Genomic DNA, 23,767 nt, shown 5'->3' with positions numbered 1-23,767 from the left:
CAGATCTACGAGATGGGAAGATATTAACTAATAACAGACGCAGGGTCAAGTGGGGGAAAATTGTGGCATCCCCAGATGGATTATCCAAATTATATAATACAATCTTACCTCTGCTCATAAAGCTTGATGCTCTCATTACCCAACCCCTATCCCCAGATTGTAATGACAAATTGCAGTCCATGCACAGGAACTGGTAGTCTGCTTAGCTGAAGTTTTTAATCGCCAGGCCCCTAGCAGGAGGAAAAGGGTGCTTGTATCCTCTTGGTACAATACCTCCTGCAGGAAGGCAAAAACAGAGTTGCTTAAAGCTCTGAAAATGGGAGTGACAAACATAAAATCCGCACTCTGAGACTCCAGTATAAGGAGATAATTAACCACTCGAAGAAAGAGTGGGATATGGAAAGGTGGACAAACCTAACCTCTGCCTTAGACTTCAGAGATGCACGCAGATTTTGGGCAATAGTCAGCACAGAGTCTGGAGAACCAAAATCTGCTATAGAACCTAACATTGAGGCCGGGGTTTGGGAAGATCACTTTAAAGCCCTATACTCAGCTGAATTGGGTCCGGAAACATGTTGGCACCCGTAAATTTGACTGTCCAGCCAGATAAGTTGGAATTCACTCTAGAGGAGGTTTGTCACGCCATAGGGAAACTTGCCTCGGGAAAAGCTCCTGGCCTCGACAAGCTCCCTGGTGAACTTTTTATGCACCAACCCAGGATCTGGGGACCCTATCTGCATATCCTTTTTAATGCAGTTCTAAAAAGGCATGGAGGTACCCAGTACCTGGCTGGGAGCAGAGATAGTCCCAATATTTAAGGGTTCTCCTCTGCTCCCAGCCAACTAAAGGCCCATTAGCCTCATTGATGTCCCCCCAAAAATGTTCTCACTGCTCATTTTGGATCGCCTGCTGGATTGGAAGGAGGAACCCTATGTCCTCAGCCCGTATCAAGCTGGGTTCAGGAGGAACACATCCACCATGGATCAGATCTTTCGCCTTCTTTTACTTTATTGGAAAACGGCAAAAATAGAGGGTGGCAGCCTCTACATGGTGTTTGTGGCCCTCCGGTCCGCTTTCGACCTAGTGCCTAGGGTAAAACTTTGGGGGTTGCTTCTGGAGTTGGTCGTTCTGCATGAAACACTGAGGGTTCTGATGAGGCTGCACGCAGGGAATTTTGCACAGGTCAGATGTGGAAGGAATGGGGCGCTGTCATCCAGATTCCCAGTTGGCAGGGGGGTGAGGCAGGGGTGTGTATTAGCACCGACCGTGTTTTGCCTCTATGTAAATGGTGTTATATCGCCTTTGGATGCGGTCCCCAATAATGATGCACCTAGGTTGGCTGCCAGGAGGGTGTTCGCTGACGACACCCTACTGCTTTCCAAGTCTCCCATGGGGATCCAACGTGTACTGGACGGTTTTGTGGATTTTTGTCAATTCCGCGGATTGGAGATTAATGCGGTCAAAACTAAATTTAGGATTTTCAATCCACCCGCCCAACGCCTATTTTGGGATCTGTAAGACTGGAGAGGGTACAGACCTTCCAGTATTTAGGGGTCACGATAAATGAAACCTTGTCTTGGGGCCCCCAACAGGTTAAATCTCAACTGAAATTGTCCCAATTGGCGGCGGGAATACTCAAGCTGTCCAATACATCGTCATTTAAACCGGTGAGGCCTGCGCTGGAGATTTACAAAACCCAGGCGAGGGCAGCGGCTTTCTACGGTGGGGAGCTATGGGGGCACTCCTGCAGGCCCGAAATTCCCAACACGGAAAATAAATGTATCGGCAGCTATTGGCGCTTCCCCAAAGTACACCGCTTCTTCCGCTAAGGCTAGACCTGGGATTGAGTTTTATTCAGGACGAGCTAACACTAAAACCCCTTAGGTTTCAGGCGCAGGCTCTGGATAACGCCAGATCTGTTAAACTACAGGCTAGAACTGAAGGAAATATTAAATTGTAATAGTGCAGCAAAAATTCCCTGACTTGTCTTCGTCAAACAGGAATTCGGTAAATTGGGTCTGCCTGCCCTGTGGCATGATCCTGAAAGGGCTTGCCGTGAGGTCTCAAGCAAGTCCCTCACTAGGACTTTTATGGATAACAAACACAATACTATATTGTATGACTCTTGCTGGTACCCTGACTAATTTGTTCCTAGCATTTCAAATATCTTACTGCTTTGAGGATTTCATGGACGTTATCTATCCCTTTCGATCAAGGAAACTTTATATACAATGGAGATACAGTACACTACCCTTAAGGGCTTTTACAACTAAATGGTCCGCCTCTATGAATAAATCTTGTCCTGGATGTGGCTGTAGCTTAGAGGATGAACTCCACATACTTTTTTATTGCCGAGCTTACAGTAAATCCAGGAAGCATTGGCTAGTACCGTTATGTAAAAACATGGGTTTCGTGCAATGTTTACACGCTTTCAGAATCCTAAAGACAGATACGGCTGAACACATTGTATTTGCTCTCTCGAAGTATCTGTCAGCTATGTGGTCCAAGCGACGATTTTTAATTGCTAATGAATGCCAGGGGTGATTTATTTATTTTTTAAGATTGTATGAACTGCATTATTTTGCATGTGTTGTGTTAAATATATGTGATATCTGTATGCTTTTATGGCAAAAAAAAATGCAGAAATAAAGATTTCATGATGATGATGAAAATGGTAGCTTCAAGTTGGGAGATGGAGGTGATAAGAGAGCCTAGCTTATTTTCCAGAGAGAGTAGGGCAGAACACTGCATGTTGGGTGGCTCGATGGAAACAGGAGGGGGCGCACTTGGCGGTGGAAGGCAGGGAGAGGTCAGGGGACAGGTGGGGAGTTGGGGTATAGGGTTCAGGGGTGGGGAAAGGTGGAGGTTGAGAGCAGGCTTTGGGGCATCATAGATGAAAGGAGAGTTGTCTTTGTTGGCGTTGCAAGAAGGATAGGAAGTAAGGACATAATTAAGGGGAGGTAGGTGAGGAGCAAGGCGGTAGGGCGGAAGAAGAGGGGAGGAATGTGTGGAGTCATAGGAATGAAGGAGGTTTTGGGAGAAAAGAGGGGAGAGGGTTGGAGAGGTCCTGTTAGCTAGGTGAGGTGGTTGTGAGGGAACGGGCATCTAGCAGAGTGAGGGGGGTTGGGAGATAGGGAAGTTGAAGAAATGAAGTGGTTCTGCTAGGCCCGAGGGAGGGAAAGGGAAAGGGTTACCAAGGGGGGAAAGGGGGTAGCACAATATTGGGGGAAGGAGAGAGATGCAATGGGTTTGTGGAGAAATCGGGGTACATAGTGAGGGGAGGAGGGAGCAGAGAAGAGTAAAAGAGGAGGGAATAAGGGGAACATAAGGAAAGTTAACAAGGGGAGAAGGTTGGAGGAGAGATGGACTAAAAAGGGTGGTGGCAGGTAGAGATGGGGGGAGGAGATGAGATTCGATAATGCAGATTGGACGAGGAGCTTACTAGCTAGAGGTAAGGCTTAAGTGATGAAGGGGGGGCATACTGTGAGGGGGGGAAGACAGAGAGGAGGGCACAGGGGAGGGGAGGGAAGAGGGTCGGCCTGTGCCTCCCGAGGGTGCATCCTATTGCAGTGTAGGGGCGTCAGGGGAGGAGAAAGGCAGTAATGGGTGGAGCTAGATGAGGAGTCAAGGGACAATCTGGTCGTAGGTGAGGGGAGTAGGGAAGGGAAGATGTGGTCCAAGAGCGAGAGATAGGTGTCTTTGGCTTGGATCATGACAGTACCGTTGTTATAGAGTGAGATAGTGAGGAAGCCGTTGAAACACGCAGAGGGGGAAATTTTTTGTTGTTTCCCATGAGGGATAGAGGAGGTGACGTTAAGGGAATTATATAAGCTGGTGGACCAAGAGGGGAGTTCGTGAGTGAAATTTTTTTTATCGTTTTTAAGCCTCCCATAACGACCATTGTAAAATTGATCAACAAAAAGGGAATCAGGGAAACATTCCATGGTGTTATGCTTGAATCATTTTGCTGAAGCTTTAGTCAGGTAAGGATGATAAATGATTTTGTAGCAATTAATTCCAGACTTAACTCAAGTGGTGGCCATGTTGGGAAAATGAGGAGGGTGGTGGGGATATGAGAAGGGTGTCACTAGGAAAGCGGTGGTGAGGAGAAGTATAAAGACAAAGAGAGGGAATTTATTACAGACGTCGGGTGAAGATATCTGAACTAATGTGCAGTCCAGGGAGTGAGGCGATTAGGAACAGGTTGTTGCTTCAGAGCAGGAGAAGATGGGGGCACAGATTCCAGTAGTTGAGAAAGCTTTACTGCTTGGGAGTCTCTATGATTCCGCTAGTATTTGATTGGCCCTTTACCTAGGAAATCACATAATATACATGGTGCCACCTGGCACTAGATCGTATTTACAAGGGAATTGATTACACATGACAGGGCCAACTGGACCACTGTCAGAACCATCACAAAGCGAACTTAGTAAAAATGAAACATCATAAATGTACAACCAGTAACCACTGGTAATCACCGTACCTAGCATCAGTAACAGAAACCACATTATGGGGAGGGGCTCGGCTTCATGTGGGAGGAGGTCAGGAGAGCATGAGGAGGGGCATCTGAGTCCCAAGGGAGGGTCTTCAAGGACCCGGTTAAGAGAGGTAGTCCGCGAGTCTCCAGCGAGGGGACCTTCCGCTGTTTAACGCTTTGGTGCTCTGCATACCTTGCAAGTTGCCACCATCTATTGCACCAACAGCCTCCGAGCAGTATCGGAGGCACTGTGTGTGACCCTCTAAACCTGTAGAAATGGGTCCGCTCGCACCACAATCACACCGGTAAACGAACGACCGAGGAACACAGTATAGTACAGCACTGACCGGTGGCCTCTGGGTGCCTGCTGCTGTAGAGGTTTTACCAGTTGGCTATATTTCTGCGTTTACTTCAGACGTTATAGAGAAAGCTGAGTATTGCCTGCGCTTGCAGCTACTCCACAGACTCACACACGTAGGAGTACCAAGGATAGAGCGTAAGGTGTTGATGTAAGGGCAGAAAGCGCATCAACTAGGAATTAACCCCACGAGGTGCCCTCGGAATTAAAAAGGTTAACTTCTAATTTACGGGGACATTTAGGGAAACAGAAACACATTTTAAAGGGATGACGATCGGAACACAGAAGAGAAGATTTTTATGATCGGAACACCGAAGAGAAGGTTTTTATGAACAGAAATGAAAACAGCCGACCGAAGGGAGCGGGGAAAAGCAAAGGGAGTTTACTAAGAATAAAACTGGGCCTGCTGGGTGGAAGGGGGCAAGAGAGTGAGAGGTGAGACTGGAGAACACGGGAAGCCTACACCCCTGGAAGGCCCACCCAGACTGGATCCTTAGCTTCACGGCTTGTGTACATAACAAGCCTACTTTAGATAAGAAATTGCTTCACGACAGCCGCGAAGCAAACGATCTAGTCCAGATCGGCTGTCCCAAAAGGCGAAAGGGTGGTAACAAAGAAGCCTCATTTTCAATGGGAGGCCAACGTTTACCATAAATGATTACCCCATCCAATGAAAATGAGGGCCGGGGCTTCAAGCCTCCGTCTGAAATGTCATCTCTCACAACAAGTCTCGCCAAGTGAGCAACACATGTGCTGCAACTCTAGGCGAGACCTAATAACCAGCCTTAGTGAAGCAGACTTTTTGGGAGTCTAGAGTTTTCCATGGGTTTGTGATGAATGCTCTGGATTTTAACCCCTCAATTTCTTTAACACCACTCAATCAATATTTAGCGAAAACTGAAATCATACAACTGTGCGAATATGAGGAATCCCACAACCTACTCCACAATCTTCACTCCATGCAGAAGCAATGATATAGAGGAAGATCGACAAGCCTCACTGAATATTGGCCAGTCTCAAATGCTCATCTTCCTACATCTGTTTGCGGTGTATGATACAATAAATGAAGATTCAAAGTATTGCTCCTGCATCACTGAGTCTGCCTTACTTTGGGTTACACCCTTCCGAAAGGAATGCAGTCACCACATTAAAAAAGATAATTCACCTTCCGCCACTGAAGCAATAACATGTGTCACCCCTCAAGAATCTTCTTTGTCCCTACTGCTTTTTCATCTTCTAGCAGAGTAATCTCCCAACACAGCCTAACGTTCCAGATGAGTGCAGATGACATGCATATCAACATTGAGAAAATACCTGAATTCTGAACAAGATCCCTGAAATTTAACACTGGATGGAGGGCAACTTTTTACATCTCAACAGATCCAAAACTGAAACCAGGATCAAGGGAGCCTCCGGATTTTACCTGTAACTGCTCTGCCGAATTGGGTACTGTTCAAAAACCAGTAAATGAAATTAAGAACCCAGAATGCGGTTTTATTAAAATACCTTGTTTGATCGCCAAATATCAACTACCGAGTAGAATATCAATCTTTTCTTGAAGAGAATTTGAAAGACCTTTCCATTGCTTCTACAGAACCACAAGTCAGAACTGACAAGATCCGTAATCCTACCACATGTAGATTATGAAGTACAATACACTGGGGTGCCACAAGAACAGAGATCCAAACACTCCAACAGATTAAAAACTAACCAGCATGAATGTGTGTGAATTAAAAAATACAGAGCACTTTACTACTGCACTAAGACAATTACACTGGCTCCTTGTTCACTTAAAATGAGCTTGAACAAGATACAAATTGCACTGTGGGGCAAGCTGCGGCTACTTTCAGAAAGTAATTCCTGGTTGCACGCTGACTTCTAACACCATCAATCCGATTAACGTACAATTTTATTTAAAAAAAAGAAATATAAGCAAAAAATAACATGAGGTCACGGAATTTAACTCTGGAACGTTCTTGAGTCTTGTATTCAAAATTTGCTTCGGGAGAGCAATAAATAAGCAACTTTTATGGAAGCCGTTGAATCCTAAGTACCAGCCTTTGGGGAAGGGCCTTCTCCTGCCCTTGCACAAAACAATGCTCCCTCCTTTTCACTCCCTATTCACTACAGTGTGAAAAGGCTTTGGCAACCTGTTGACACATTACAAATCAAATACTTTAATATAACAGGTACAAAACATTATAATGTTGATAAATATCTGTTTCTAATTGCCCCTTTAATGTCTAAAGTAGTAACCATTATCACATTAAAGCAGAAGATACCTTGGAGCCGCAGTCTGGCGGTATCTAGCGGGAAAAACACAGTCATGGCCGTCACACTGCCCTACGAGTTGAAAGAAGAGAAAGAAGTCCTTGTTAGTACATCCACAGTGCATGTCTGCATTATCACACACAGAGATATGCAGCTTGATCCACAGAGTAAAATGCATATGTTGTCTTCTTGAGTGGAATGAATAAATCCAAGGGCCTCAAAGGCTCAGCTGGGCCTACGTGAGCATACTTCTAAAAGTTCTAATGCTCCTGAATGTAAGCAGGTTTGTAAGAGCAGAAGCTAAATGTGGCATATGAGACGCACATCATCAGAGGAGAATGAGGATTTTACAACAGACTCTCTCCAAGTTGAGATGCAAGCTCCTGTCTACAAGCCACCACTTTAGGTCAATCATGCAACCACTGCCTAGATCCAAGATGAAGAAAGCAAGACTAGAATAGGCTCTGCATTGTATTAAATACTGGTCGAATCTCATGGGCGCACACCACTGGACAAAATAGCCATTAATTACATATTTCGGATTCTGGTACTCTTTCAACCATACCAATATTTTGGGCCACCAAGGAGAGACTCCTTCGGGCAGATATAAGACAAATTGCATTTCTCTGCTGACTTGTGGCACAGGAGTGGTGATGTTGTGGGAGAGGGGGGGGGGGCCTTTTTGCTTCAAGAGAAAGAGCTAAAGAATATCTCCCATACAGAGGGAAAGTTGCCGTGATAGCAACATGCTTGTTTCACTGGATAGGCTCGTTTTATTATTTAGTGAAGATTTGTGCACATATCCCTTCATTAATTCTAGAAAAAAACTCAGAATTGCCTGCACTGGGACTGCAGTAACTGAAAAACCCTATAATTTGTTTTAATCGATTACATTCCCCCCCACGCCCAACCTCCTCCCCCTCCCCCTCCCTCTTCCCCCCTCTCCCGTGCTGTGCAGTTACCTCACAGGCTTTTTGTTTCATACATTACTCCTCCATATATTAAGCCAGATGATTAGAGCACTTTTTATGTGGTTAGTAGATAGCACAGAGAGCCAATTACAGATTATCTAGGTAAAAACTGAGTAAGTTAAAGAATCTGCAGTAATGAACTATTAGCTAAATAGCAGCTCTGTCACGCACTATATTGTAAGTTATCACGTATTTCTAAGGTAATTTAATAGTATAATACATGAACTGGCTAAACTCTAGTGCACGCCACTACTCCATTACACAAAATGCACCACACTGTTGTGTAAACATCACTGCACATTGAACCAGAAACTGTTCTCCGACAGCACTAAGCACTCCTGAAAGCCTCAACACTTTCAAAACAGGAACTTTCAAAACCCACCACTGAAACTATATTTCGCACATCCACAAACTACATTCACAAGCAATCATTACATGGCCAGTAGCAATACATATTGCAATGTCCTGTTTTCCAGAGCACTTAAAACCTATGCACCCACCATCACTTGAACTAACAGAAAACACTGGCTAAACTCTAAAGCTATAACACAATGAAACAAATTGAACAAGCCACTAGCGCAATATTCTCACTCAATACTGAGAATATCACAGAAATCCATATGGGGGTCACAGGAGTATCACTGTCATGCAATTGGCACTGTGCTAAGGTCGTTTGTAAGGAAGAAAGCTCTAATACTATGTAGACAGCCGTACCATTGAAACACTTTATTTTCTGATTCATTGTAGCTGCTATTCCCAGTGAATTCAAAATGTTGTGGCACAGCAAGAACTTCTGCTGGACATTGGTTATACACACGGTATACCCATACCTATAATGGATACTACCTACTAGAGCACAGTCCTTTTCCTTGTACCTCTGGGAGATGCCCACATATGTACAGATGTAGTGTTTCGGTTCATATGCCACAAGCTCAAGAGTGCATGACCTGTGTGAATCATGTACCCCTTCGAAGACACTATAACTACACCACAAGATGGGGTTTCCTCTTCAAGTTAGCTTTCTCCATTGAGATGCAACAAACTGAATGTAGCTGCACACTCTGTGGATAAAGTGTAGCATTTCCTGAAGGAGAGATGGTCCTGGGTCAGTCGTAGGTGGGTGGGGAGGGAATTCCACGTCTTGGCCGCCAGGTGGGAGAAGGATCTTCCTCCGGCGGTGGATTTGCGAATTCGTGGGACGGCGGGGGGGCGAGGCTGGCGGATCGGAGCCGGCGCGTGGGTGTGTAGAATGTGAGGCGGCTGTTGAGGTATTTCGGGCCCATGTCGTGGAGAGCCTTGTGTGCGTGGGTGAGGAGTCTGAACGTAATCCTCTTGCTGACGGGGAGCCAGTGCAGATCTTTCAGATGGGCAGAGATGTGGCTGTGACGAGGGATGTCCAGGATGAGTCGTGCAGAAGCATTCTGTATGCGCTGGAGTCTTTTCTGGAGTTTGGCTGTGGTTCCAGTGTAGAGGGTGTTCCCGTAGTCCAGTCGACTGGTGACGAGGGCCTGGGTGACCGTCTTCCTGGTTTTGGTGGGGATCCAATGGAAGATCTTTCGGAGCATCCGCAAGGTGTTGAAGCAGGATGAGACGGCGTTGACTTGTTTGGTCATCGTGAGGGAGGAGTTCAGGATGAAGCCCAGGTTGCGTGCATGGTCCGTTGGCTTGGGTGCGGTGCCCAGGGCGGTTGGCCACCAGGAGTCGTCCCAGGCTGAAGGGGATGGTCCCAGGATGAGGACTTCTGTCTTGTCTGAGTTCAGTTTCAGACGGCTGAGCTTCATCCATTCCGCGACGTCTTTCATTCCTTCCTGGAGGCTGGCTCTGGCAGTGGTGAGGGAGAGGATCAGCTGGGTGTCGTCGGCGAAGGAGATGATGTTGAGGTTGTGTTGGCGTGCGATGGCTGCGAGCGGGCTCATGTAGACGTTGAAGAAGGTAGGGCTGAGTGAGGATCCTTGCGGAACGCCGCAGATGACTTCGGTGGCCGCGGATCGGAACGGGGGAGGCGGACTCTCTGGGTTCTTCCGACGAGGTGATCCACTCCAGGGCCGCTCCTTCGATTCCGGTGTTGCTGAGGCGCTGTATCAGGGTGCGGTGGCATTCGGTGTCGAAGGCTGCTGAGAGGTCTAGGAGGATGAGGGCAGCAGTTTCCCTGTTGTCGAGCAGGGACCTGATGTCGTCGGTAGCTGCGATGAGAGCGGTCTCGGTGCTGTGGTTTGCTCGGAAGCCGGACTGTGAGGGGTCGAGGGATCCGTTTGTCTCGGGGAAGGCGGTCTTCTCGATGACTTTGGCCGCAAAAGGGAGGAGCGAGATGGGGCGGAGGTTCTTGAGGTCCATGGGGTCCGCTGTGGGTTTCTTCAGGAGGCCGCTCACCTCAGCATGTTTCCAGCTATCCGGGAAGGTGGCGTATGCGAAGGAGCTGTTGATGATGTTCCAGAGATGGGGTGCGATGATGGAGTCGGCTTTGTTGAAGATGTGGTGTGGGCAGGGGTCAGTTGGGGAGCCGGAGTGGATGGTGTTCATCAGGCAGGTGGTGTCTTCAGTGCTGACAGGGGTCCAGGTGCAGAGGGTGGTGGTGGGGGGCGTTGGTTCGGTGGTTGGGTGAGTGGTCTGTGCGCCGAAGCTGTTGTGTATGTCGGTGATCTTGCGGTGGAAGAACGAGGCTAGTGAGTCGCAGAGGTCTTGCGAGGGTGTGATGTCGTTCTTGCAGGCGCTGGGGTTGGAGAGCTCTTTAACGATGCTGAAGAGTTCCTTGCTGTTGTGGGTATTGTTGTCTAGGCGTTCTTTGAATGTTGTCCTTTTGGTGGTGCGGATCAGCTGGTGGTGTTTGCTGGTGGCGTTCTTGAGGGCAGTCATGTTTTCTGTTGCCTGGTCGTGGCGCCAGGCTTTCTCGAGGGTGCAGCAGGTTTTCTTGGAGTTTTTGAGGTCGTTGGTGAACTATGGGGCTTTCCTGCTGCCTGGTCTGCTGGGAGGGTTCTTCAGTGGTGCGATGTCATCGGCGCAGTTGGTGAGCCACCGTGTGAGGTTGCGGGCTGCTTCGCTGGGGTTCGGTGCGTTGGTGGGTGGGTTCTGGCTGAGGGCGGTGGTGAGCTGGTCAGCGGTGATCTTGCTCCAGCTTCGGCGGGGAACCTGTTGCGGGTGGTGGTGGGTCGTGGTTCTCCTGAAGTTGAAGTGGACGCAGCTGTGATCTTCCAGTGTAGTCTGGTGGAGTGGCTGAAGGAGATGTGCTTGCTGGAGGAGAAGATGGGGTCAAGCGTGTGGCCGGCGTAGTGGGTGGGGGTGTTCACCAGTTGCTTGAGTCAGAGGTTGGCGAGGTTGTCTAGCAGGGCGGCGGTGTTACAGTCCTTGTTGTTCTCCAGGTGGAAGTTGAGGTCCCCTAGGAGGATGTAGTCTGAGGAGGTGAGGGCGTGCGGGCTGACGAAGTCTGCGATGGTTTCGCCGAATTGTGTGCGTGGTCCCGGGGGTCTGTAGATGAGAGTGCCTCTGAGGGTGGTCTTGGGGTCGGTGTGTATCTGAAAGTGAAGGTGCTCGGCAGCAGTGAGGGTGTCGTCGGAGATGGTCGTGATGCGGATGGTGTTTCTGTGGACGATGGCGATGCCTCCTCCGGTTTGGTTGACGCGGTCCCTTCGGGGGTTCTTGTAGCCATCCGGGATGGCTTTGGCGAGGTCGGGGGCTGAGGAGGCGTTCATCCAGGTTTCTGGCGACGTCTGGTGATGTTGTGTCAAGGAGGTTCCAGAGTTCGACGGCGTGCCTGTGGACGGAGCGGGTGTTGAGCAGGATGCACTTGAGGTGATTGTTGCTGGTGTTTGGCTTGGCGGGTGCGGTGCAGGTTCGGAGGCAGGTGAATTTGCAGGCTTGGCAGGTGAAGGGTCCGTGGGTGCGTTTCGGGATGGCTTGGTAGCAGGCGGGGTTCCGACCGGTGTTGAGATCGTGGAGGGTGGCGGCGTTGTAAGTCCGTCGGGTGGGCCGGCCTCGTCGTAGGCCAGGGGTCCTGGCGCTGGGCGCGGTCCAGGCACGGACGGGCGCGGACGGGCTTGCCTTTGGGGTGCCTTCGTACGCGTGGCCTCCGCCATAAGTGGCGAAGTGGGACGGTGGAGCAGCTGGGAGGCGGGTGCGGGGTGGCGAATGGGAGGGGTACAGAAGGGAAAAGGGGCGGGCCGCAGGGGAGCAGCGGCAGGGAGCGGGGGGGTGAAACGAGCGGGAAAAACGGTCCTAAGGGCGGCGAAAAATAACAGCTGATACCAGGGGCGGCAGCAGGGCACAAGTACAGAGTCAGTCACAACATATGCACAACAATACAGTGAGAGAAACAGGGGCAACAACAGGGCACAAGAGCAGAATCAGGCGTGAAAAAAAGAGACAAGATACAGAAAAGAAAAACACCTCAGGGGCAGCGGCGAACTCTCAGTCTCAGCGGGAGAGACCAGGCGCACTCAGAGGGAGCCGCGCGGTGCGAGGAGCGATCGGCCCTGGGGACAGGGTCAGGTCACTCACACACTGTCAGCCCTAAAGATTGGTCTGGGAAAAAACAGAGTGTAGAACTTGGTCTACTTTGTTGCCCGACTGCTCTTCTCAGATCTGCCTTGGAACTACTCAACCATACTGGTCATGTCTGGCAACCCAATACGCATCCCAGTGACATGAGACCCTGAAGTAAGATCAGGCCTTGATGATGTCCCTTGGCTGGAATCTTAGGCGCAAACCCAACGTACAGGACAAGTACAAAGCCTAGATGGCTACGACTTGCACGGAGAAGGACTCAAGAACAGCCCTTCCAGGAGCCTTCTGTACTAGTTACAGAACTGGTGTGCACCACACCTGTGAACCATGTCAGAACCATGTCAGAAGATCTGCATCATGGAACCATCAAAGTACTATACTGCTAGCGAGCCAGCATTACTTCTCAACTTGACCCCATAGACCATATTTAAATTTGCAGGGCGTGGCTGGGGACATGGATGGGGTGCAACATGGCCCAAAGTTTGTCATGCTCTATTTGTTATACCTTTATAGAAGCAGGAATCCACCATTTGTGAGCTAGGTTATGATACAAGCTTCCCTGGTTTACTAGACCATTTGGGATCATTATACTGGCTGGAGGTGGTCACCTCAAACTTGAAACCATTCCAACTACTGCCCTACAACATCTAATATTGTACCAGAGTTCCAAAATGTTACCACCTAATGGAGAAAGACTTTATTTCTCTACCAAGCTGGTGTTAGGTGTCAAAAGGTAGTAACTTAATTACCCAGTTTAAGCGACGCACTGGCGGGGGCTTTTGAGGAGAAGACTGCAAAGATCCTAGAGGGCTTAAAAAACCCTCTGCCCGCGGCCCTCGGCCTGGGAGCTCCAGTTAGCCCGCTCAGTCGACCCCGGTCAGTCGGGCTTTGTCCTGGCGCGGGAGCTCCGAACGGGTCACCCAGTCGACCCCAGCCGACTGATGCAGCTCTTACACAGGGCACGCTTGGAGTGGGAGCTCCGGGTGGTCCATTCAGTCGACCCCAGATGGGCACACCTGGTCCCATTCTGGGAGCTCCGGACGGAACACCCAGTCGACCCCATTCGAGTGACCTAGGTCTTTGCTTGGGAGCTCCGGATATCCTATCCAGTCGACCCCAACTAAGACAGTTTCCCCATCCCTCTTATGAGGAATTTTGCAGCTTGGCTCACATGGTTGCCTCGGGCTCACCGCTCGACCAACTACCTCCCAAATTTTGGAAGGTCTTCCACGCGGAACTCTTTCCGCCGTTGCATGCCATCTGCCTCCAGTCCTTGGAGTCGGCCTGGGTTCCTGATTGCTGGAAGTTAGCAGTAGTCTCTCCACTGCTTAAGAAGCCAACGTTAGACCCTGCCTGTCTTTCCAACTACAGGCCAATCTCTCTGCTCCCATTTCCTATTAAGATCATGGAAAAATGGGTGACCCGCTCGCTTTCAGGCTTTCTAGAGAACATCGGGTGGTTTGACGAGGCACAGTTTGGCTTCCGCCCCGGGCACGGGACGGAGTCAGCACTGGTTACCGTACTGGACAACCTTCGGACGCGTGTCGACAGTGGTCGGGCAGCCTTTTTAGTGCTGCTCGACATGTCGGCCGCGTTCGATACGGTCTGCCATCAAACCCTCATCAGAAGACTGGAGGAGTGCGGGGTCACAGGGAGTGCAAGAGACTGGCTGGCTTCTTATTTGGGTAGTCGGCAACAGCTGGTTTCGCTTCCTCCATTCCGCTCTGAGTCAAGGAAAGTGGGACAGGGGGTCCCACAGGGCTCGGCCATCAGCCCTATACTTTTTAATCTGTATCTTCGCCCCCTGGTCCAGCTTATAAAATCTTTTGGTGTCTCGGCTTTTAACTATGCGACGACACCCAGCTGGTCTTTTCTCTGGAAGGAAACAACGCGGTCTCGCTGGAGACATTTCATCGCTGTATGGCAGCCACTGCGGATTGGCTTCGGGCCAACTCCCTCCAATTCAACAGCTCTAAGACGAAGGTGCTCCACTGTTCCAGTGATCGTATTCCGCGGGTTCTTCCAGAGAACTTCTGGCCCTCTGCCTTTCCTGAACCAGTAGCGGCGGCGGAATCAGTCCGCAACTTGGGGGTAATTTTTGGCCCTAATCTACAGCTCGACTTGCACGTAAACAAAACCATCTCTACGTGCATGATGCTGTTACGCATGTTGCGCAAAATTCTGCCCCTTCTCCCCGCCCAGGCCAGGTCAGAGGTAGTTCGCAGTACTATTCTAAGTCGTTTAGATTACTGCAATGCGCTGCTTCTGGAGGCCCCAAAAAATCTGGTGGGGAAGCTTCAACGGGTGCAGAGCATGGCTGCCAAGCTGGCTCTCTCGCGTGCCAGGTCTAGCTCTTCCACTCTTGCTTTAAGAGACCTGCACTGGCTCCCGGTGCATTTGCGAGTGGTGTATAAGGCCGCGTGTCTGGTGTTTAAAGAAGTACACCAACAGGGCCCATTACCACTTCGTGACATGTTTGCTTGGTACTCTGCCTCGCGGCCCCTTCGTTCATCTTCGGCCAACTTGTTGGTGGTCCCGAGGTTCCAGAGAGTCAGGATGGGTGGCCGCTCATTTAGTGTTGCGGCGGCCAGACTTTGGAACTCCCTGCTCTCTCTCTGAGAAGCCACAAGGATTACCTACCATTTAGGAAAGCGCTGAAAACGCATCTGTTTCCGAAAATTGTCTGAGCAGTGAGTTGTGTTTCCGCCGAAGTTCAAAGCGCCAGGATGCCGTCTGGGTGAAAGGTTGCGCTCTATAAGTATACAAAATAAATAAATAAATAATAAATAATAAATAAGTGCAGTAAGACTGGCCGCTCCACAAGAAGCAAGATGCGCACGCTTTATTTTGTATGGTGTACTGTCCTCAAAGATTTTTTTTGTGCTGGAATTTACTATATAAATCCCTGCATTTGGCAGTAAGCCACAAGTCTTTTGGGCCTTTACTAGGGTTGCTGTCCGATTTATTATTGATTTGCTGTACATTTGGGACCTACGTCTATTTTCCTGATTTTGCTCACTCATGTTGTTATTTCTGTAACTGAGACCAATCATACCAAACACTCTCTTTGCACTTGACTGATTTAATGAGAATTACTGCTGCACTGCCATGTTCTATATTTATGTATTGCACTTAAAATTATTAACAAACCTTTACAGTTTTCCTTAAATTTCTGTTCTAGAATTCCACTTTTGAGTCACTACTTTTTTACTAACTGAGTCTTTGAAATGCTGTTTGAATTTTGTCTCAAGGGACACAATGACACGTAGTTCTTGAGGTTAACACCGTCCACCCCAAATGTTCACGCACTACTGTTATGCACATTACCTAGCAATAGCACACCCACAAGGGCTTGAACAGAAGTACTTAAGTGGCTTTTCATGGAGGAACGGTTTCACTATCTTCAATAGAGAGCGTTGACACCAGGTTAGCTTGGTTTTTCTTCCTAGTTCCTTGAGGGTGAGGTCTGTATCCATGGTGAATCCAAGTAGTCGGCGTTGGGTGAAAACTGGGGGCCGGGGTCGGATCAGTTCAGGTTCGTGTCATAAAGCCAGGTTTTGACTTCTTGTTGCTTGCTGCCATTGGCAAATAGATGGATTTCTGTTTAGGTGGGTTAGACTACTGCTCCGAAAAAAACACATCTTGTCAGTATTCCATTATTCTTTTCCTAAAGTGATTGTGTAAACAAAGTAAAGGCACTTTCCCTTTCAACCCATGGCACAGTTCAATTATTGTTTTGTTAAATGCATGTGGATAGAGACAACCACTAATGTTAAAGCATTGTAGCACATTCGCTATGTGGATGCCCTTTTGTGCATATCTAGGAACGCCATTCAACCCGACTGAATAAACCACTGTTTGATAGCCTCTGTTGTTTTCTTTGGTTTGATTAGTAGAAGGTTTGCTATTTGAGTATGATCCTTTGTACGTGAGATTGTAACAATTGTGTGCAGTGTTAATTATGGCGATACAGGGCTGCTGCTAAATGTCTAATGAAAGGCCAAATAAAGGCTGTCTGAGGTGTGAGGGTTGCATGCAGTAAGGGCGGTCTATATCATATTAATACAAAGAAGTGTGTTCATTTTGGGTTTGAACAGCAAGAGTAGTCCGAGTGCAAAACCAGAGTCGTTTTAATATTTTAGTGCTTCTGGAGGGCGAGCAGTCAGCAATTGTCGTCCTGAGGGATAAAAGTACAAGGAGAGGCGATGCAATCTTCGCCTTGACAAATACTGGATTGGGGTGGAGAGCGACTGGAAGTCTGGTGATAGAAACTGAGTCACACAGAGAATTAAGGTCAGAGATAGTCTATTAGAGGGATACGAAGCCTATGAAAATCTAGTGGGCTATGGTGTAATGCCACCTGCATCTAAAGATCCCCTTTAGCAGTGCCTGTACTCAGTCCACCGCCAGCTGCCTCTTCCTGATTTATATGTTTACAGGTAGGGTTCCTAAGAGGAGGAAGAGGAGGTGGTGGTGGTGGTTAGAGCTGGATTTAGTAGTAAACTCCTCTTGATCTACCCAAGTGCTGTGGTTTCTGGGAGAGCACAGGTATAACAACTCGATATGGAGAGCTTCAAAGGATGTTGAGTGCTCTGCCATGGCATCTACAAAGCTTAAGGTGGCCCAAATAGGCTGTCGTCTAAGTGCCGGGACTCACCCTCGTTTGCCTAAGTGAGTCTCCCTCTCAGTCTTGTTATGGGGTATTGGTGTGAGCAAACTACGTTCTGATACATACAAACCATTTTCTTTCCGAAACACTCAGAAAAACTCTACATTTACTTGCTTCACAACGATTGCCAACCAGTTTTCAAAAGGCTTTGGAATCCACCTCTTCAATGATCTTGGATACATGTGACCACCAGGAAAGATCTCCCTTAAATCTCCTAAAATTCCATGAAGGCTTACACAAATCAAAAATCAGCTCCTTCTAGACTTGCAGACTTTGCAACTAGACATTCAAGATGAAAGTAAACCTCAACAGTGCCATAAGCGTGTTTCATAGGGAAAGCTGTTTCACTGCTTTTACACAAGATATTCTGTATATCTTTTATAACCAACATCATACCCATAGCAGTGCCAGCTACAGCATACCATAACAGGGGGGGTGGAGGGTGGTGGGGTGTGGAAGCTGTGAGATATGAATAGGTATGTCACATACCCTTCCTATCAATACTAAAAACGTTTTTTAGGTCTTGCCTGGCGAAAGCAGCACGTGCGCTGCTCTCGCCATGGAGAGCACCTTTTGTAATCGATTCTGTCGAGGGCTTTTCATGCACACGCCTGCATGGACAAACATGGCTGCTTTTGCCATTTGTCCATAGCAGACAGCAGGCGCATGTCCGTAGGGACTGTGGACAGTCACACGACATTGTGTTGAATAGCAACGAAAATGCCATAAATGGAGGTTAGCCATTGGAAGAGATGGGTGTCTGTTACTCTTTTCCCCGTCACAAGGCGATTCGTGGGCGTTTCTGGGTCTTTAAGTCCCGCCCCTTTTTTCATCATGCCGCATGTTCCCGCCCCCCCCCCTCCCGCTGTCCGTGTCTCCGTAGATGTTTTATGTGTGAGCAGCTCTTGATCTGGTATATAATTTCTTGCAGCCTGCTTCCCAAAAAATATATGAATTTGACAACTAACACAGCAGCATGCGTCTGTTTCTGTCTAACCCACTTTCAGTCATTATTGTACAAAGTTTGCCCTCGAATTCTGAATGAGAACTTTCCGTGTTAGAGTTCTTCGTGTTTTCCTAAGGCGAAGGTAGTCCAGTTACATTTCATATCCCATTCTAATATGGCGACTGTCCTCTTTAAAAATGAAGGTTAGTGTAGGGTCGATTGCACTTCAGTGAACCGTTCGAAGATGGCGGCTATATTCTGCTTGAACTTGGCCACTTGCCCCTTGGTCCCCACCCCTTCCATATAACTGTTGCTTCTTCTACTGCTCTTCTGTTCTGTTCACTGTTTTGTTTCCCCCCCAGGTCCGTGCATGCTCACCACTGCCTTACTCCGCCAAACCCCTGCTCGCATTGCTGCAGCCATGAGCCTCAGCACCGGGACCTTCAGCAACACCGAAACTTCTGAAATACCGTGGGGGCGCCCGCGTGCATCCCGTCGATGGCACCCAGAACGAAGAGGCTTTCGAGCCCTCCACAGGTGAGAGGGTAAATGTGGGTATTGGGAAGCTGGGGCGCGAGATGGGCGGTGCAGCATTTGGCATGGAATGGGCTGCGGGTAACCTACTCGGTGAACGTTTCGTGACCATATTTCCTTAGTTTCTACTGGAACTCCTTGTTGAATTTGATTTTTGACATTGGACTGTGGCTACCAGAAAAGAACCGTATGTTAGAGGGCCAGAGTGTTTGAGTTGAAGTTCAGTCTGCTGTGTTTGTACGATGGAATTAATAAAACCTAATGCTAATTGTACTAAAAAGCTATACTTTTGACACAAAACTTTCCTGAAGTTCATTCCTTGCTTTTGTCCTTCCCAGTTTTACAGCAGTTGCTATCGTCAATCCCCTTATGTCCTCGTTGCTGCAAAGTCCAAAATTCCATACTTTGTCAGCACTTTGTTTAGAGGCACTGGTACAGAGGCATTCGAACAAATCAGACTGCTTCCCTTTCTGAAAAGGTTTGCCCAAAATAATTACATTAATTTAGTTTCCCATTAATTTGCATAGTTCAAAAATGTGCATAACATTATGTCAACACGTGTTTTGTGAGATTAACATTGCTTCCTCCTGGCAAATACCTTATACAAGGAATATCATTTACTTTGCAGAAGGTGTAGCCGTGAAATTTGGTCACTTCCGAACGTCTGAAGGCACTTCGCCAGTTACCTTTCCTGAATAACTCTATAATAAACTTGGTGTGCTGGCCTTGGACAAAAGAGGGTGTATATGTTTTGTGACATTTTCCCAATCTATTGAAATGTTTAGTGGTAAAGAACTGGCGCACACTTAAATCAAACTCAGTGCCGTTTAGAGGCTGGCACCAACTTATGACACACGATTCTTTTACCAAACAAACCTAAATATCCTCCCTTTCAGATTAGTTGTTGGACTCTGGTATAGGTAGTTCATTGACCTATATGTTCATGCGGTCTAAACTTGCTGATTGACTTGCAGAACACCGAGAAGGATTCCCTCTGTCTACCAAGGTTACTTAGTACAGATGTGAGGAAAGCAGTTTGGTTGGACAGCAAAAAAAATCATTAAGGCAGAATAGGACTCAAAATTGCACTAATTGGAGAGAGCGCTTCAATTATTTAGTGCGCTAAGTCACACATTGCAATGAATTACTCCTTTGAAACAAACGGTACAAAAGGGGGTGGTGATGGACGGAGCATCTGAACCAGATCTGGGTTTAATCAATCACCGTTCTTTAGCCCACTCTGCCACCCATGTTCAGACATGGCCATATGCAAATCAGTCTGACCCCCTTTTGTACCGTTTTGTTCGCCATAAGTTGGCAGGGTATGCTCAGACATGGGTCCCTTGCTCACTTTGCCACTGAATTCAAGCAAGCCGGGCTGAAGACGGCTGAAATACCAGAAACCGGTCCTCGGAAGCTTGTTTCCGGTCCAGGGAAGGCATGGCTTGGCAGTTCGGGCTGGACTGTTCCCATGAGGCACAGGGTCAGACTGATTTGCATATGACCATGTCTGAACTGGGGTGGCAGAGTGGGCTAAAGAACGGTGATGGATTAAACCCAGATCTGTGGACTGGGTGTGAGTGTTTGATTGGTTCAGATGCTCCGTCCATCACCACCCCCTTTTGTACCCCTTTGAAACAAACAGCAGATGTCTACTTACAGCGTACTATATCTTGCCAGTGGCTACTCTACTGGCCCTCACTCTAGGGTTTAGCTGTACCCATGCGTGCCAGCTAAATGAAAAAACTTCAAGAAGGAAAAGGGGAAGAGAATGCTGCTCGCCTGAGAGCACCCCCTGCGAAGAATCGAGCCGGCTGCCGAGAGGCCCACGGGGCGTGTGTCGAGCCCCGGGCCTGGAGAAAAGGAGAAGGTGACCGAGAGCCCACCCCGCACCTCTCCAGCCTGGCGTGGCCCGTCCTGTCGTGGCAGTGCCCTGAAAAGACGAAGAAGACCTCGCGGAGCCCACCCGCGGATCAAGAGAGGCCCGTTGGCCGAAGGTGAGCTCACACGTATGTGGAAATCAAAAGCGGAGCCCACCCGCAATGATCACAACAGCGGAAATAGCGGCCGCCTAATAGTGCCGCCCGGAACTACACAAAGCGGAGCCCACCCGCTATAGAAATAAGCAGTGTCCCATAAAGTGTGAGCGGCGCTAGCCGATACTGCCCTTAAGTAAAGCACGACTCGCGGAGCCCACCCGCGGCCTGCCGGCAGCGTCCCCCACCGCGTGTGTGGAGTGCGGCGGCGAGGCGAAGAACTTCAAAGGAAAGCGCCCGCAGCGTGAGGAGAGCTGCCGGGCGCCCAGACAATCAAAACGGAGCCCACCCGTCAAGCGCTAACTTCTCCCCGCGCCGCGTGTGAGGTGAAGGCGGCGAGGAAGGAGAAACGTGGAACCAGCACCCGGCCTGCGGCCCGGTAACAACAGCGTCAGGACACCCCACAGCGAAACCGTCGAGTACCCTGACAGTCGAGGGGCGTGTGCCGAGCCCCTACACCCACGGAGAATCGTGAACAGTGCCCAGGGGAGTGAGTGAACCAAGCGGAGCCCAACCGCGTTTACTCTGAGCAGCGCTGACCTCACCAAGCATATAAACTAATAGCGAGTGCACCCAGGCCTGCAATGAAGAATAGGCAGTGAAAACAAACACTGTGGTCCCGGAGCCCTGTTCCTCCAACTGCCTTGAGGAACCAGCACCGGCCGAAGGAACGGAAAGCACACCACGTACAGAGAGACTGCCACTATCTGCTGAGGCGCTCCCCTGCCATCTAGTGGCCAAACGGGAAAATCGCACTCACCCACTGAAAGACACTGGCAGCAAAGGTACATGCCACAGGGTGATACGAGCGAATATACTGCAAGGCAAATGGGTGCCCAGAAAAGAGACAGCAGCGTCAGCCAGACTGCCCAGCAGGAAAGACTGCCAAATGCACATACAAGTGAATGCTCAAAAGAACTGCTGAGCCAGAGCGGCATCAAGCCATCATACACAGCTTTTAAGGAATACAAAATAGTCAGCGTAAGGAACACATCAGGAGAGGGAGCAAGAACGCGCCAGAACCCCCAAGAATCAGAAGCGCAAAGAACACACAACGAGAAACCAACCAAGCGCAAGGACACTGCCACACCAGAAAGCCACCAAGCAGACACGCAGCCAAGACTGCATGGCCCCCACACAAGCGTTGCCTAGAGACTGATAGTGAACCACCTGCTGGCAGGGGGCTACTCGCAAGAAGAGAGGAACGCGCCACAAAGCACAAGGAAGGTTTACAGGAAAAGACTACGAAGGGCAGCAACCTGCCTGCCGTCACGTCCAAAGAAGTACACAAGCCGTCACACCGCCGAGGAAGAGAAAAGGTAAATGCGCAGCAGCGCGCCAGAAGCACAAAAGAGCGCAAAGACAACCCCAGGAAAGCGCCAGAAACCCCAGAAGCACGCCGGGAGTGCAGCGACTCCTCACAAGGACATCCAAGAGAACGCGCGACAAGTGCGCCCACAAGAAGAAGTTCACAAGAATCGTAACCAGCACCAAACGGAAGAAGCAAGACCAGAAGAACGTCAACAGAGTGATGACGCAACCCTCCAGAAACAAACACCCAAGAAGAATCCTCGCCACGCCAGAAGAGAAGACAGCGATGCCTGGTGGCCACAGGCCATCGCTGCAGCAGAATGGCGAAAGTAAGAACACCCCCACACAAACCAACGATGGTTCTGGAACCCGGCACCAGGAAGTGCGAAAGCGCATGACGCAAATGCGCAGCAGTGCGGACAGCACTAGCCCAAAGCAGCAAGTCACAAGGGAACACCCGAAGAACGCACCCAGTTGCGCACCAAAGCAATTCAACTGCGATGAAAGGAAAATGGTTGCGCAGTCAACCCGCAGCATTGAAGAATCCGCACAACAGCAACGTGACCACTCGGCATGATCACCAAGCACCAAGAAGTTCTGCACCATGAATCTTACATGTTAGACCTCGGCAGAAGGGACCAGCACGAGGTCCAAGAAGTTCGGACAAGGCGCGGTCCGAGGACCTGGACCCACGACCTTAACCACACAAATTAACGAAAGCGATAGAAATAAGATGTGAAGGTCGTGACGCTAACCCTGGAAGTGAGTGACAAGAAGACAGCGTCCTAGGACTAGGACAAGACCAGGAAGACACGTGCAGAGTGCGCGCGCTGCATGGGGAAGCCTGGCCAGAGAAGATGAAGAAAAGGGGACCAGGGTACGTCGCGAGAAGAGAAGAGAAGAGAAGAAGAAAGATCAGAGTGGCATGCCGCCACCGAAGAAAGGAAGAAAAGAAGAAAGGAGAAGGAATAGAGTGGCCACCGCCACTAAGAAGAAAAGAAGGAAGAAGTAATCCGAGTGGCACGACTGTCAGATTAAGAAGAAGGAAGAAAGAACAGAGTGGCCGCCGCCACTAAGAAAAGAAGAAAGAAGCCACCCCTGCGGAAAGAAGGAATGGGACAGGCACTGGAACACCTGAGTGCAATGGAAGACAAGCCTGGTAAGAACACCGGCAGCGCAGACCAAAGACAACCACCTACGAGCCGTCCATCCACATGGCGATCGCAGAAGAGAGCAAGATAGACTGTTGGCGACATCTACCTCTAGGGTTGAGCGGAAGATTGGATGGCGAGAGTGCTCACACATCCGGCTGATGAACTGACCACTCCACACCGACCCGTGGCAACCCAAGAAGCAGAGGCCTCAAGGAAAAAAAAGAAGAAAAAAAAAGTCAAGGGACTCTGGTGGCAGCAAGTCCCGCACAGGAGACAGATCTACAGAAGCACGTCTGCAGGACCCAAGGGGATGAAAGCCTCGCGGGCAATGAAGAGAGTCGACAACTCAACCTTCAGGTAGAACTAGGACACGACGGTGAGGCTCGTGGAGCGCCCTGCTCACGGCCCGAAGGCTATGGTAGAGCAACGCGACCAAAAACACCAGTCCAGTGGAAACCTGGCAAAGAGGTCCTCCCGGACATCTTGTGGCAGAAGAAAACCGGCGAGAGGGGCATCCTAGTGAGAGGGATGTTTTGCACCTAC

The 23,767-nt window shown here is 49.3% G+C and overlaps 1 protein-coding gene across 1 annotated transcript in view; it reads right to left on the bottom strand.

Annotated features, from left to right (window-relative positions):
- SLC25A17 (solute carrier family 25 member 17) overlaps positions 1-23,767 on the bottom strand; it is a 337,066-nt gene that overhangs the window by 207,822 nt on the left and 105,477 nt on the right. The window contains exon 3 of the mRNA XM_086958413.1: positions 7,118-7,178. Coding sequence (XP_086814539.1) covers positions 7,118-7,178 — 61 coding nt within the window. The remainder of the gene's footprint in view (positions 1-7,117; positions 7,179-23,767) is intronic.

The sequence above is a fragment of the Lissotriton vulgaris genome, chromosome 1_1 (assembly GCF_964263255.1).
Source record: "Lissotriton vulgaris chromosome 1_1, aLisVul1.2, whole genome shotgun sequence".
NCBI lineage: Eukaryota > Metazoa > Chordata > Amphibia > Caudata > Salamandridae > Lissotriton > Lissotriton vulgaris.
This window is presented reverse-complemented; position numbering and strand designations above follow the sequence as displayed.